This window comes from Sinocyclocheilus grahami, unplaced genomic scaffold (genome assembly GCF_001515645.1).
Source record: "Sinocyclocheilus grahami isolate Dianchi unplaced genomic scaffold, SAMN03320097.WGS_v1.1 scaffold43.1, whole genome shotgun sequence".
Classification (NCBI taxonomy): Eukaryota; Metazoa; Chordata; class Actinopteri; order Cypriniformes; family Cyprinidae; genus Sinocyclocheilus; species Sinocyclocheilus grahami.
This window is the reverse complement of record NW_015505222.1, coordinates 1,235,143-1,252,175: the sequence shown is the minus strand read 5'-3', so window position 1 is coordinate 1,252,175 and position 17,033 is coordinate 1,235,143. Positions and strand designations below refer to the sequence as shown.

The 17,033-nt window shown below is 36.6% G+C and overlaps 1 protein-coding gene across 1 annotated transcript in view; it reads right to left on the bottom strand.

Moving 5' to 3' along the window:
• ptprfa (protein tyrosine phosphatase receptor type Fa) overlaps window positions 1–17,033 on the bottom strand; it is a 223,512-nt gene that overhangs the window by 59,749 nt on the left and 146,730 nt on the right. The window contains exons 9-13 of the mRNA XM_016268145.1: window positions 16,312–16,893; window positions 15,293–15,426; window positions 14,645–14,789; window positions 11,489–11,794; window positions 5,056–5,249 (exon numbers count right to left, since the gene is read on the bottom strand). Coding sequence (XP_016123631.1) covers window positions 5,056–5,249; window positions 11,489–11,794; window positions 14,645–14,789; window positions 15,293–15,426; window positions 16,312–16,893 — 1,361 coding nt within the window. The remainder of the gene's footprint in view (window positions 1–5,055; window positions 5,250–11,488; window positions 11,795–14,644; window positions 14,790–15,292; window positions 15,427–16,311; window positions 16,894–17,033) is intronic.

Below are 17,033 nucleotides of genomic sequence, written 5' to 3'. Positions count from 1 at the left end.
GGCTCATCTGTAGCACATGTGCATCTGTATGTCTATACTGTAGAGGCTCATGCAGTCTTTCCTGTTTTCACTGTGTCTGTAATGTGTTTCAGCCTCACAAACGTCCGATCACAGAGAGAAGATGTGCTCTGGTTCTTCAGTAGTCTTTTAGTGGGAATGTCTGAAGCACTGAGCATCTCAGAAGCAGCACAGGAGCCGCTTTGATACAGATGCAGTGTGTAATTTACCAGCTGTGAGAGGAGAAACTTCTGAGATACATATGACAGGTTGTTGCTTCTTAAAATTGTTTCAGGCACTTTCCATGTTTGAAACAGAGAACAAACTAAGGCTTGCAACTTTTTTTCTTCTCAACAAAGATTAAACATCAAAAATGTTATATAAAAGTACACCAGCATCAGTAACGGTTGCAAATCAGTGTTATTTTAGTAATACGTGTATTTATATTTTCAAATAGCTCTTTAATTTGAAGGTTTCAATTTTGTTTTCCATATTAGTTTCTTTATTGTTTATAGTTTGAATTAATTTATATATGTTTTAATTCCAGTAATTTTAAACTAATTTATATCAAGTAGGTGCCAATGCAACATTGTTAATTTTCATCCAGTATTTGCATTTTATTTTATTTTAGCTTTATTTCAATTACCTAAAATGACTTATAATAGTTTTAGTAAACAATAACTACGCTTTTTACTCTAAATCAGCCATATCATTTTTGCATAAATGAAAGAAAATACTGTAAATAATGTAGGTTTATGAATTTAGAAATTAGGTTTCTGTTGTAGAAACCAACTTTTCGACAACAAAATCTAATGCTGAATGGTTCAGACTGACGAATGCAGTCAACAAAAAAGAAAAAAAATTTTTCTCAAAAATTATATATTTATGTTCAAAGAGTCCAAATGATGTCACTTCTCATGCATCACACTTTAAAATAATGCTACAAATGTTGTTTTTTGTGCTAGAGAGAATCGCACATTCAGAGTACTTTGAAACAATCTACTTCTCCAGGGTAATAACATGTTAGATTATACAAAACAAAATGCGATTTGTGCCTCTAATGGTCATGTGACACCAAAGTGTATCATATTCATGCAAAGTGCCTTCAGCTGCCACAGGTCTGGAGTTTGAGTGCTTTTTCTCTCTCTTGTGATGAAGATGAGCAGTAATTTGGCTTTGACACTGATGCCTCTTCACAATAAGAACTAAGAGAACCGAGTAATGTCATATCAGACATTCCTCATAGTGGACAAGATGCTACATGACTGCCTTTTAGGCTTGGGCAAATATGAGGGAAATGATGAAATATGATGCCACGCCAACTATTTGTGCTGTTAAATTGTTATATCAGTCAGCACACATTGAGGGTCATTTTCTGTTTGAGTCTCAGCCTTCATTCTGAGCTGATAAAAGCTTCCATTAGCATGACCTGATGCCAGCGCGCTCTTTCTCATATTTCATCACAGTTGGATTCCCAGGAGCCAGTTTGCTCAGACTAATGCCAAACACACACCCCGAGGCAGCAGGTCGGCACCCTCAGCAGATACAAAGTCTCCGTTTCTCGTTTTCTGTTGCACATTTTACGGAACCAATAACTATGGAAGACTGTTTCTGCCATGGAAAAAAGGTAATTGTGACTTTATCTCACAATTCAGAACTTTTTTCTCAGAATTGCAAAAAACTTTCACAACTCTGAGTTTGCATCTTATAATTCAGTTTTTTTTCTCTCTGAATTTCAAGTTTACATTTCACAATTATTATTTTTTCAGCCTCAGAGACTGACAGAACGGGCCACTCAAAATGATTCAGCACACGTTGCACAGATTCAATCCATCACGCGTGGAAGTGATGTACGAGTGAGCCGCGCTCAGCCCAAACTCATCTCATCTCCTCTCATCTCTTCCTCCGCTCCCCGCAGCCCAAATGCAACAGAACGCACTCCGTTTGGCATTTCTGAACAGAGAACAAGCAAATAAACTGCTGCTTATCGACTGTAATGTGGAAACGGCTCTGGTGTCCAGCTGGCCTTCACTAAACAACGCCAGGAACAAAAGAACAACCAAAGACTCAAACCGAGACGATCTGATCATCTTTGCTTACAATAACTATTGTTTGATTCATTTTTTCTTTGCAAATTATGTCTTTAATGTCAAATTTGTCTTTTGACATTATCTAACTTGCACAAATTAAAGATTATTTCCCCACTTTTGTATCATTTGACAGTTTAATTGGAAACTATGCACGCAAATATATATTTTTTTAACATTGATTTTTTTAAATGTTTTATAGCATTGTTTGTTTATTAATTTATTTGTCTTTTAATGCCCTTAAGGTAATTTTATGTACAGCACTTTGGTCAACCAATGGTTGTTTTTAAATGTGGTTTATATATGAATGAATGAACAAATTAATAAATAAATGTTTTTATAATTGATTCTCATATTTTACGATTAAATGGTAAAACAATAAAGTCTATACATGCATTTGAAAATATAAAAAAAATTATTAATTAACTAAACACTTAAAGTTGTTATGTAAGTAAAAGCACTTGGAAATAATAATAATAGTTTACTGCATTTGTACTATTGTTATTTTACTATATTCACAGTTTTGCCAGAAAAAAATACATGTTTGTCATGCTAATAAAGCACAATAAATTGAAAGGGAATTGAGATTACTAGTCAACATGCAATAAGTTTCTACTACGTGCCTGATGTGTAAATGTATTTATGCAAAAGTGTCAAGTTTGTGTGACAAATAGATGTCCATGTATGACGACCATGTATGACTATGTTTAAGTTTGCATGAGTGAACGTGATTCTGATAATAAAAACAAATGTGCACAGATGCAAGAATCTTGCTCAAGACTCCTCGTCTCCACACAGATAAGACAGGAATGCAGCTGACGAATGGAAAAAGAGGTGCCAGTTTATCTGAAAACCCAAAACGAGCATGTGTGAACAGCAGACGAGGTTCTCCACCCTTCAGAGGCGAACGCATCACTGAGAGCAGCCAACGGGAACGAGGCAGATCCTTCGAGGATGCATCTGAACTTTCCTGCAGTTTGACTCGCGTCTCGTTCTGTTTCTTGAGTTCTGACATTCATGAGGCACAGGTCTCTTAGCATCACGCATGCTGTAAGTCATGCATGTAGTGTAATTCCCTGTCACACACACACACACACTAAAGCAGGCTGACTGAGAGGCAGATACCTGGAGTCAGCGAGTCGGCGTGCTCCTGCAAGCTAAACGCGCATAACAATCCTACAGCAGCTCTCCACAGCCGGCTGCTCTCTCCCATGAATACTCAGCAAGGATTAGAGCACCACTACAGCTCCTGATCCATTTCAGCAAAAACCAATTCCTCTCAAATACATATATATTAATATTAACTTCATTTGAATAACACTCACTGAGTTCGGATCATCCCTCTGCAAGATGGAATTACACTCTTTTGTCAGATTTTTGTCAGATTGAGATGACTACAAACATTTTATGTATCAAATTGCATGCTTTAAAATGTGGTTGATCTCAAAAATAAATCGATTTAAAATGTATAAAGCACATGATAGTTTACTTGCCAAATGTATTCAGAAGCGGTTGGAATGAAAAGTTTATATTGAGAAGGGACATACAGAAAAAAATAGATGTATATCTATGAAAGAGGTGAAATTGTAGGGAAAATGTCAAAAAATTAAGAATGTGTAGTTTACTTTGAAAATTAATACATCATTTTATATGTGAAGTGATAAAAATATATTACTCAAAAAATTATTTAAAATTTGTAATTTGTAAAACTTGAAACAATAGTATTAATGTATGATGTTTAATTATTAAGGCCTCAGAGACTGACAGAACGGGCCACTCAAAATGATTCAGCACACGTTGCACAGATTCAATCCATCACGCGGGAAGTGATGTACGAGTGAGCCGCGCTCAGCCCAAACTCATCTCATCTCCTCTCATCTCTTCCTCCGCTCCCCGCAGCCCAAATGCAACAGAACGCACTCCGTTTGGCATTTCTGAACAGAGAACAAGTAAATAAACTGCTGCTTATCGACTATAATGTGGAAACGGCTCTGGTGTCCAGCTGGCCTTCACTAAACAACGCCAGGAACAAAAGAACAACCAAAGACTCAAACCGAGACGATCTGATCATCTTTGCTTACAATAACTATTGTTTGATTCATTTTTTCTTTGCAAATGATGTCTTTAATGTCAAATTTGTCTTTTGACATTATCTAACTTGCACAAATTAAAGATTATTTCCCCACTTTTGTATCATTTGACAGTTTAATTGGAAACTATGCACGCAAATATATATATTTTTTAACCTTGATTTTTTAAAAATGTTTTATAGCATTGTTTGTTTATTAATTTATTTGTCTTTTAATGCCCTTAAGGTAATTTTATGTACAGCACTTTGGTCAACCAATGGTTGTTTTTAAATGTGGTTTATATATGAATGAATGAACAAATTAATAAATAAATGTTTTTATAATGGATTCTCATATTTTACGATTAAATTGTAAATTGTATACATGCATTTGAAAATATAAAAACAATTATTAATTAATTAAACACTTAAAGTTATGTAAGTAAAAGCACTTGGAAATCTCTTTTCCAAGATAATAATAATAATAATAGTTTACTGCATTTGTACTATTGTTATTTTACTATATTCACAGTTTTGCCAGAAAAAAATACATGTTTGTCATGCTAATAAAGCACAATAAATTGAAAGGGAATTGAGATTACTTATGATGTTTAATTATTAATGTAAATAAAGTCTTATTTTCAGTTATATATGACAGTCTAAAGTAACTTTTTTAATTTATTTTTTGGATAGATTAAATTTAGTAGTGGAATGTTCATTAGTGAACATTATTTAACTGCATTTACTAAAAATGCTTCTAAATACTAATAAAGCATTTATTTTAATTTATATATATATATATATATATATATATAAGTACCAACCTAAATCTTGAGGATGATCATGTTTTTGTGACTTTACAATGTGACTTGTTTGCATATTTTCTATTTTCTATGTGAGTACCTGTGCCTCGGGGAGGGCCACGTCCAGTATGATGGGCTGTCCGCGCGGCTCTCCGTTCTCCAGCCGTGAGTAAACCACCTGATAGCCGCGGATCTGTCCGTGCTGCTTCTGCTGCAGAGGAGGTTTCCAGGACACCCGCAGGGCCGTGGAGTTCACGTTGTCCACCTCAACCCTGCGTGGAGGGGCGCCAGGCACTGTGGGAGGCAGAGAAGAAACGTTTAGAGCTTCATCACACACTCAAAACACACACAGGTCAGCTAAAGGTACAAACCAGCTCCCAGGCTACAGCCAACACATTTGAACAACTTTTTACTTCATCGTTATCTGCTCTCCACAATTCACCTCAGACATTACATCTCTCAAACAGTTTATATTTCAAAAAAATTGTGTATTTGTTTAATAAAATAACATTTGACCAATATATTTTAATTTTTTTTTAAGGTTTCAAATGTTAATATTACAAGTCTAAGTTTGGGACAAATAAAAATATAATCTATTCACGTTAGGTATTTTAATAATAATAATAATAATAATAATAATAATAATTAGATATTATATTTCTCAAATCCACAAAGCCTGCAAAAATGGGCTTTAAAAATAAATAATAAAAGGACATATAATTATAAACTAATAGAATAATAAAATTTGTAATATATAAAAAAGTAAAAATGTAATAATAATAATACATGTATAATAATATGCATATAATAATAAATGTATAATAATATGTGCGGTTGTCTTTCCTCTTTAATTTTACTTTAGACATTACATTTCTCAAATTCCCAAAAGCCTGCAAAAATGAAAGGGATTGCTCACCCTCATGTTGCGTCAAAACTTCATTCACAGATACCATAAAAGCATTCATGAAATAATTTAGACTGAAATACCAACTTTTTCAATTTATTTCAGTCATTTTTAGGGCTTGACAGCTGGTGGTCACTATAAACCTTAATTGCATGGAAACAACCAGTGTAAATATATATTTCATATAACTTTAAAACAACATAAGGGTGATCAAATTAAGAAGGGTGAACTATCCTTTTGACATGCATTTCACAAACATAAATGTGTTGGACTGAGGGCCTGGGAGACAGGCTTCACCAAACCCACATAACACCCCTGGCCAGCTCAGCTCCCCCTGGAGTTTAGGCTGAATACAGATCCGACTTGAGTGCAAAAGAGTAGCAGTTCAGTAGATGTTAATGACAGTCAATTGATAGTCAATAGAGGAGGCAGTGAAGGGAGGGAAGACAGGAGTGAAGGTTAAAAAGCGCAGCATTGAGAGATTAATAACCAGCTCGAGAACAGCCTCTCCCATCCCAGAAGTAACAGCTCAGAGCACAGAAGATCTATGGAGGCTCAAGTGCTGAACGTCAGCAAAATAGGCTGCGCTTAATTGGAGTCATTTAACTGTATAAATGTGCTTGGCGCTGGCTGGAATTCAGCCTTGACCTTCAGACGAGAAAAAAGTTGATGCCTGAAAACAGATAAACAAAACTATAGAGCTCTTCTGCAGATGTGTGACCCGAGCTTGAACGAAAGCATCGACACGGTCAATTTTAACAGCATGTTTGTGCAAGTTTAATACAAGTTCAGCTCACTTGACACCATTTGCAGCATAATGTCAATTGCCACAGACACAAATTTGGGGAAAATACTTGAACTTACAATGGAGTAAACTAGACCAGCGTTGCAGGGGGTTGAAAGCTACTGTAAATTAATAATTCAGTCTGGCACGTTTCATGTGAAAGTTTGCTGGGCATTATGTATTTATGACATTGTTGAAAAACTGCATCTGACTTTACACAGTAATCCATTCTATCACACATACTTTTATGTTCAATTCCTGTCATTACTCTTTTGAAACTCTGTGTATTTTAATTAGGGCTGCATAATTATGACACAAATTGTCAATTATTTTCCTTGATATGATTATGAAGATCTGTGATTCTCAAACGTTTTGACTTCAAGCAACCCCATAGTCAAAGATAATAGTTAAAGGCTGATCATTTTCATACATTTACAGGGCGGAAATATATCAAAATAATTAACTTTATTATTAATATAATTATCCTAAATAAGCAACATAATTACATTTCATAATCACAACAACTGAATTTTCTTCATTGTTTACACTTTTTTACCAATGAATAAACACGACTTTTCTAGTTATTATCATTTTTTACTGACAAATAGCAATTTCCATCCATATTACACCCCAATTTCAATCCAATTCAAATTATTTGAATATTTTTTAAATTACTTAAGATCAATGTTTTCCCCCCATATTTTCAATTTCCATGACTTTACCAGATCACACTTTTAAAATTCCCTCATGCAATCTTAAAAAAGGCAGCTGTTAAGGGAAGAAATTAAAATAAAAAAATATAATTGCAGCTTATATCTTTAACTGTTTTAGCTTATTTTAAACCTTGTTATTTTAAGCCATTTTGTGGCCCCCTGGTTGAGAACCACTTGTGTAGACTATTTTTTTAAATAATTATGCAGTTCTAAAATGTATGTCCAAGTACTGTGTACTAACTTTCTAAGTGTTACACACTTTCACAAAAAAAAAGGTAACTAAAATTAAAGAAATAAAAAAAACTATGTACTTTTAAAGTGCTAATATGTACCATTAAGGTACTCATATGTTCTATTTAGGGGAAAATAAAGTACAAAGATGTACATTTTAGCTCTTGTACCTTGTTGCGCTGCTGTGACAGCTCTGTACTTTTTCTTAAGAGTGCATTAATCATAATCTCAAAACAAAACAAAACATTTAAGAAGTCAAATGTATTTTCTGTGGTAATCGATGTTATGTCACAAGTGCTGTCAATAGAGCTTAACTCGTATTGAACGCATAACATTCCTTTGAGGGATGAAAGCACAGACTTTGCTTCTCAAATCTTCCGGCTCCTTCCTGACGTCTGACTCCACCGTCTCACGCTCACTCAACTTTCACTTGCTAGTTTTCTCGCTCTCACCCCACGTCTCCATGGAAACTGTACCAACCGGAGGGGACAGGTTCACACTACGCTCGCTGCTCACAGCCACTTCATGCCACTCCAGCTCTTAAAGCACATTACCCAGAGTTCCAGGCATGAAGGCAATATCGCAGCGAAATTACACATGTGCTGGCAGGATCCGTAATATGATAAAGATCAGAGATCACCTGAGATCAGCGTAGGGCCCATAAGGGTTCTCAGCCCGGCCTCATGCAGGAAGTGTGAAAACCAGGACGTGGTCTACCGAGACCTGCTTCATGCATCACAGACTACATCTAATCACAAGCTGCTAATATGCAGCACAACGCATGGGCCGCTTTTATAAGGCAGTACGTTTCTGTGAGAGTTTCTAATAAGAAATACAGCTTGCATTCAGATCCTGTGTGCCGTGACCTTGCTCAAACCCGGCAGCCCAACTTTGCTTTCCTGTGTAAAAGACATTCATAACTGCGGTGAATAAACTATCAAGCTCAGAACGCCTCAAACCAAAGTGTGCACTTTGATTTATGAGAATACACAAGTTAAGAGGTTGAGAAATGTAAAAACCGCTCTGTTCTGTCTGGGATTCGCTAACGAACGATCTCGTCGCAGCAGTTCTGCTTGATGAATATGGATGTCAGCGAGCTTCTCTGAATGGGCGGAAAAGGTAAGAAGAACCGATGGAAAAGTTTACAGATAAAAAGCACAGCTAATTTATCAATGGCTGCACTTGCAGCCTCGCTTTTTCACTTTCAGTCAGCGCCGTTAAAGCCTTATCAGCCACCGCAGTGCATTATTCTCGCCAGAATATGCAAGAGAAAACTCAATAGCTTGATTTATCTCATTTTGGCCTGATTAATAACCCTCCAAAAGAAGCTGAAATGAAACTGAACAACGCGTATAAAGTACAGCAGCTTCCAAGTTTAGTGCATCAACTTTAAAACAGGCCCCAGGCCTGCATCAATCTTTCGTTCAGAGTTGTATTCCTTGCTAAGCTTAGCATCACTATTACTATTACTCATGCTTGATTTAATATAGGCTTACATCAAATATACTATTACTATTTTAAGCAATCAGTCTTACAATTTTTGCTCTGCAGACGATAAAATATTTCACAGACTTACATTGCAGGAAAGATTCAAGCCATACCTAGAGACCAGAATAGGACAGAAACAACCACCCAGAACACTCCAGCAGTGTATATCAGCACCAGAGCAATCACCCACAACAACTACACCGTTCAACAGTTTGGGGATGGTAAGATTTTTTGATGTTTTTGAGAGAAGTCTCTTCTGCTCACCAAGGCTGCATACTGTATATTTGATCTACACATACAGTAAATACAGTAATATTGTGAAATATTATTACAATGTAAAGTAACTATTTTCTTTGTGAATATAATTTATTGCTGTTGTCAAAGCTGAATTTTCAGCATCATCACTCCAGTCTTCAGTGTCACATGATCCTTCAGAAATCATTTCAATATACTGATTACTATCAATGTTGAAAATAGATGTGCTGCTTCATATTTCTGTGGAAACTCATACATTTTCAGGATTTTTTGGTGAATAGTTCAAAAGAATAAAAATGTATTTAAAAATGAAATGTATTTACTGTCATATTTGATCAATTTAATGCATCCTTGCTGAATAAAAACATTTATGTTCTGAATATTAGACTGGTTAATTGTGATATTAATTACCACCACTATTTTTTTATTTTATTTTATTTTTTAATTATGCTGTGCCACTTTATTAATGCAAATTTAAAGCACACAACATTAATGTCACATGTGTTCTGGGAAAGATGAAAGGAATCAATGAGTGTTTATCCTGTCATGAATCAAAAGGGCTGATTTTACCAGGGCTGCATGTGATGGGTTAAAATTAAATGGAAAAGAGCACTTTCTTAAGGGAGAGAGAAACTGCCACTGCAAGCAGCACTGGTAGCGACCACTAAAAAAAAAACAAAAAAAAAACTTGCCTCCAGGAAAAAGAGAAATACAAAGAGAGAAGAGGGGAGATGGGATATAAGAAAGAGAGTGTGCCGTTTGATTGACAGGATTAACAGACAAGGGACATGCACTTCCGGCTTTCACCTGTCAATCAAACCACTGAGCCCAGTGGAGACAGAAGAAATACAAAGAGAGAAGAGGGGAGATGGGATATAAGAAAGAGAGTGTGCCGTTTGATTGACAGGATTAACAGACAAGGGACAAGCACTTCCGGCTTTCACCTGTCAATCAAACCACTGAGCCCAGTGGAGACAGAAACGTGCAGCATTAAACAAGCCCCCCACATATGGACAGACTCACACTCATACACATACACTCAGAGTATGATGCAACTACATTTTTACATTTCATGTGAGCGCTGTTTGCTCATGCAAAACTCACTGCTAAGATGCTAGGATGTCATGGGCTAAGCGGCTGTCAGAGTGTTCAGGGAAGTTGCTTAGTGGATACTCACTGACCCAAATCTAATCTTGTGATATTCTATTCTAAATATATAAATAGAGTCTGGTTTGTCCTTCAATGTACACTACCATTAAAAATTTTGGGGTCACTATGGTTTAATTATTTTAAATATAGTTTTACTCAGCAAGGATGCATTTAATTCAATAACAAAAAAATTATATTTCAAATAAAAATTGAACTTTCTATTCACACAAAGGATACTGAAAAACAATATATGCAGCATGACTGTTTTCAACATTGCTGAAAATCAGAAATGTTTCTTGAGCAGCAAATCAGCGTATTAGAATGATTTCTGAAGATCATGTGACACTGAAGACTGGAGTAATGATGCTGAAAATTCAGCTTTGCATCACAGCATTAAATTACATTTTACAGTATATTCACATAGAAAAGAGTTATTTTAAATTGTAATAATTAAAAAAAATATTAATATTTTTACTGTATTTTGATCAAATAAATGCAGCCTTTTGAACAGTTGTGTAAGTCTGTGGAATTTTTCCACCCATTTGATATTAACTATGGGTAACAGTAATAGTAATACTTGTTTTAGTTACATCTATAAGAACCTTCTCTAAATAAAGGTCCATGTTGGTGTGTGGGAGCGTCTCAATGTGCTGCGTGAACCCCACCGAAACTCTCCGCTCGCCCACTCATTCTCTTTTCATCGCACAGCAAATACTGACTCACAGAACAAAACACCAGCACTGTCCTGAACTTTCACTCCACTATAGAGACAGAGAGACCAGCTCCTGCTCTCTTGCTTCCTGTGTCTGCTGCACCAGAGCTGCACATTAATAACAGAAGAGTGAGGAACAGCAGGCATAAACTCCAGCGTAACAGAAGAAAGAGAGAGAATCACACAGGGAGGCGTGGATTCATGCCGTTCTCTCAGGAAACCCGAAGCGAGGAGTTAGTGCTGGTGAGTTAGAAGGTGCGGAGAGCAGATCCAGAGCACCCGTGAGCCGAGCATTACCATCCTCTTTGGTTCTGACGCGGGTGCTGCTGCTCTCCGGGCCGGGCCCCACGTCTGTGTGCGCTTTGACCCACACCACGTACTCCGTCCACTTCTCCAGCCCCTCCAGCATGTAGCTGGACACATCGGCGGGGATGTCCTTGACCTCGTGACGTTGCTGGTCCTCGCCTGACACCGCCTGATAGGCCAGAGAGTACCTGACGATGTTGCCGTGGCGACTGGCAGCGGGAGGAGCCGCCCAACTCACCTTGATGCTGGTGGAGCTGAGACTGATCAGGTGCACTTCCTGTGGGGGGGCGGACGGGGCTGGAAAGTTTCTGCTTCGTCGTCAAGATTTAAAAAAATTTTTGGAACCTTTGTTTATAAGAGTGAATACTGCATAATTTTTTTAAAAAGTCTGCACATACTGTAGTCTAAATATTGTGTTTTGTGGTGAAAGCAGAGATTGATGGCTCACTTCTACTCTGTATCTGTGTAAGTATGACAGAGTTAACAGATGCATTTTGTCTGACACACTGTCTTTGGCTAGACATGTAATTGATGTGATTGATGGCCTGTCTAGTGTCTGAGATGCTCTATCGATTTATTTTTTAAAATCACAGAAAATCCCGTTGCTCCTGTCTATCCCATCCTGAGAACACGGCAAACTAAAACAATATACAGTAGGATTATTACACGGCTCTCTGGAATACTGGATTCTGACAGAAGAAGCAGCAGACATGACATATTGGCTTTTATGAATGATAACAATGATGGTGTACCGTATGTGTGCAGCAGCAGTATGAAAATGTGACCATATCACTCCTGTGTTTTGTTCAGCAGAGCAGGCGGAAAATGGCTTCCGAGGAAAAAAATATGTAAAATAAGACTCCACACAGAAGCACAAGAAACATATTTGTGAGTGGAGAATATGATGGTCGACACCTGTGGAGTGAGCAAACCAGGAGAGGAAATTAAGAGAGAAAAGACAAAGTGTGGGAAAAGGTGGGAGAAATGGGCGAGAAAACAAGATTAAACAGGGAGACACAGAGACGAGAGACACTGTACACACATCTGAAATTCAAGTGGGAGTTGAGAAGAAGAAAAAATAGTGAGAAAAAGAATAAATACAGGCAAATGAGAAAATGAGCACACGGTTATGAGAGAGAATGAAGTGTGAGGAAAAAGAAAGAGAGCAAGAGTATTTGTCACCTGCAGCAGAGGAAAGTGTGAATGAAATAAAAGAAGAAAAGAGAAAAGTGAAGAAACAAAATATAGAGAGAAACTGGCCACTGAGGAGAAAAAACAAAAACAAGAAAAAAATATTAAAGACAGCAAGAAATGGAGCAGATGGTAATGAGAGAGAATGAAGTGGAGGAAAGGTACATTAACAGTGAGAGAAAGCTATAAAGAGGTGGGAAAATTATCCATTTTTGGATGATTTATTCCCTTTAAAAATGCTGTTTTTCATGTCCTTGAAACAAGGAGATGTTTTTAAGTAACTGAAATCAAAATGGACAATTCTTATTTTTTTTTATTGGGATATTGCATTATTTATTCATTTATCTATGCACATATTTTTTTTTAAGCAGCCATTAGCAAACGACAATTCCTGATGGACAATAGTCCCGCCCCACTTTTTTTTAATAAGTTTTTTAAGTAACTGAAATCAAAATGGACAATTCTTATTTTTATTTTATTGGGATATTGCATTATTTATTCATTTATCTATGCACATATTTTTTTTTAAGCAGCCATTAGTAAACGACAATTCCTGATGGACAATAGTCCCGCCCCACTTTTTTTTAATAAGTCACAATATGGAAGAAATGATCACAATTCTGTTTCGTGCCAACTTTAAAGTGTTCACGCTGCTCTTTTGCTGCTTTTTAAGCAAAAACATCAAGTATATGAGTCATAGGGGCATTTTTCTCCTTTTGAAACATGACAAACATGGTTTAAAGATGATTAATACTCAGAAATATTAGATTTAACTGCACTCTCGGATAAGTACAAAATTTGAAATGAATGAAGCTGAATAATGACAATATCATCTTCTGTAGAGCTGCTTTATAGCTGAAATTGAATTTGTTTCATAAATGATGACACTTACAACATTCAAACTGTTGTGTTAATGTGAAGCTGCTTTGAATCAGTGTGAAGTGCTATGTAAATAAATGTGATTTAACTTCACTATGAACATTCAAGATTTTCCTTTTGTGTTCAGAAGCCTACTGAGTCACTACCATTAAAGTTGGGTTAACATGCTCCCTTATAAGGTAGCTGCTTATGTAGGATCTGGCACAGAATTACAGAGACAGAAAGACAGAGGGATTTTGGTGTCTCAGGTCTTTGAGGACAGTGACTCAGAGACGCTAGGACAAAAAAGACGGACTCGGAGACGTAAAGAAAAAGCCAGTGTTTCTATGGGAACCAAGAACAGCTTAGGAACGGCTTAGATCAAACCTCTCAAAGCTGACATAGCAGGAGATCTCTCGGAGGAGCTGTCATAAATATCTCAGCTTTGGTCCATATCTCTGGAGCCGGAGGAAGATGAGGACAGAGATTAAGCCGTACTGACTGCGTCATTCTGACGCCACCGAGAATACACACAATCAGTGCGTGGCGCACTCCACGGTCACTGCAGCTCTACACAGACTCTGAACCACAAACCAGAACCTCCTGGGCTTTTGATGCTCAAAAAGCTGGTGTGATGCAGCTGACGTGCTGTGCATAAATCAGACGCCAGTGCTGCTCTGCTCTGGAAAACACAGGGTCCTTTGTATGGCGATAAGGTGAGATAGATAACATTATATAGAGATATTTTAATCTACACTTTTATGGCATTTAATTTTTTTCCACTGATGCCACTTGTAATGTTTGTTAATTAATGTGTCTTGAGCCAAAAATAATCATGCATTCTGTGTACCAATGTAGCAAATATTTCAAAATGACATTTTTGTGCTTTTGATGGTCAAATCTTTGCATTTTATTTGTAAACTCTTGCACTAAATGTTTCAATTGTTTTAAGTGAGTGATATGGTGCCGCATGGTTAACAAAACACAAATGGAAAGCTGAAAACATACCTTATTAACAATTTTCAGGCGAGTGACTATGCCAGTATTGAGCTGCTAAGAAATGGTCATAGTTTGAGTTAGTGAACAGCTGGCACTTACTGGACTGGGCCGTCCGGGCCTCTATGGGCTGTGTGTACACCCCGAGTCCCATCTCAGAACGCGCGGCTAGAGTAAACTTGTAGATTGTGTCTGGCTTCAGGCCTTCAACAGCATACGAACCAGCTGGGTTAAAGATGATATGGTGCTGTGACAGATAAATGACAAAGACAGAGTGAGACACACATAGGCTGTTCAGAATGCATTACTAGTATACTAATACAGTTAGTGTACAAGTGCATACTGCATAGTACAGTACATACTTTGTAAAATATATGTCAAATTGTATGCAGTATGTAATAAACTGCTCTGTAATATGCAATGTTGTCATTGTTAAATAAAACTTAGTAACAGAAATAAAACTGGAAAAAAAAATAAAACATGTACTTAAAAAAGTATATGTTTAAAAACATGTTTAAAAAACACTTGAAAGAAAATTTGAAATTTTGCCCTGGCAACTAAAGTTTTAAGTTGAAGTACTAAAATGATCAAAACTAAAACTGAAATAAATATAAAACATATATAAAACGATATAAATATAAAACGATAAAAGCACAACAACGTTAATAAACGTAAGTTTTTTTAATAAAAATAAATAGATATTTATATAGTTGATATATATAGTTGAGATTCAGTGATCTTAGCTGTTACCTTGTTGTCAGAGTCAGCCTCCCAGTATGTGAGCTCATATTTGGTGATCTGATCCTGAACGGGCCACAGCCATGATAGCATGATCCGGGTGTCAAGCTCTGCCTCTGCTTCAAAACCAGTGGGCTGTGCCGGCACTGCAGTCAGAAACAGAGTTTGTCTTACTATACACTTAAATCACACATTCTATTGACTTTTGAAGCGATCTTTTTCATTGTCTTTCAATCTTATTTTTGTAATGTCTCAGAATTATCTTTTCTTTTCTCAGCACATATTAAACATTTTTTTAACTAAAACTATAACAATTTTTGTTAACTTGAACAAAGCTGAAATAAAATATTAATTAAAAATAAATAAATAAAATGAGAACTGTTGCCTTGGTAACTAACTGAAATAAGTTGAAGTTGAAGCACTAAAATGATTAACTCGAAACTGGAAAATAAAAATGAAATAAAAATAAATTAAATCTAAACAGTAATATTTAAAAAGAACAAACACTAATAAAAATTATAAAAAAAAATTAATGAGGAATTAAAAATGTTATTATTACATATTATTAAATTAAAAATGAAATAATAATAAAATAATAAAATCAAATGATCAAATCAATAATAGTATATAAATAATACTAAAATAACACTGATACTGATGCTCAATCAGCATATAATTTTTTTTAAGAATGAATTAAATCAATAAACACTTTTAATAATAATAATAATAATAATAATTATTATTATTCCATACAAAACGATCAATAACAACAACATAGTTGACATTGCTCAATTAAACCTAAACAGTATTATTTAAAAAGAACAAGAACTAATAAAAATGACAAAAGCGCATATTTAAAAAAAGTACTAAAAATGTAATTACATAAAAATTAAATAATAAAATACAAAAATGAAAAAATGAAAGCTAATTAAAAATAAAAAAAAACCTGAAATTAAAACTAATACTAAAATAGCACTGATATTGATATCGTGCTTTTATTGAACAATAAATTACATGGGCACACATCTTACCTCCTTGCTGTGTTTTAACCTGCAGTATGTCCGAGGGCGGTCCGTCTCCCACGGAGGTGAACGCCAGCACGCGGAGGCCGTACGTGATGTCAGGTACCAGGCCGGAGATAGTGGTCAGGCTGCTGTCCTCTGTGTTGTGTTTCTGCCATGTGCTGAGAGGGAAGTGCATGTCGGGTGTGTAGTACACTCGATATCCTCGTATCTGTCCGTTGGGCTCCTCTGGAGGTTCCCACTGCACCAGCATGGTCGTGGCGCTCAGCATCCGGGCCTGAACGCGCAGGGGAGGAGACGAGGGCGCCTGTTCACTGGTGCGGGTCTCCACCGTCCCGCTGGGCGGCCCGCGGCCGATGTTATTGACCGCCATGATGCGGAATTCGTACTCAGAGTACGGGCTCAAGCCACCGATGCTGTAGCGGGTGGAGGCCACTCCGTCCACTTCCTGGAAGCCGCTGTCTGAGACTTTGGCCCGGTACTGAATCACATAGTAAGATACGGGTTCGGGGTTACCAGAATCCCATGTTAGAGTTACACTGGTGGCGGTGGTTTCCGTGACGATCAGAGAGGTCGGAGGACGGGGCAGAGCTGAGAATGCAAAAGAAACAAATGTATTTAGTTTCCTGACAATTAGGATTGTGAAAAATTACAATAATATTGGCAAGTCTGCATGAGCATGAAAATCTAAAGTGACCCAAAAAGAACAGTGTGATGTGTTTTCCTTCATT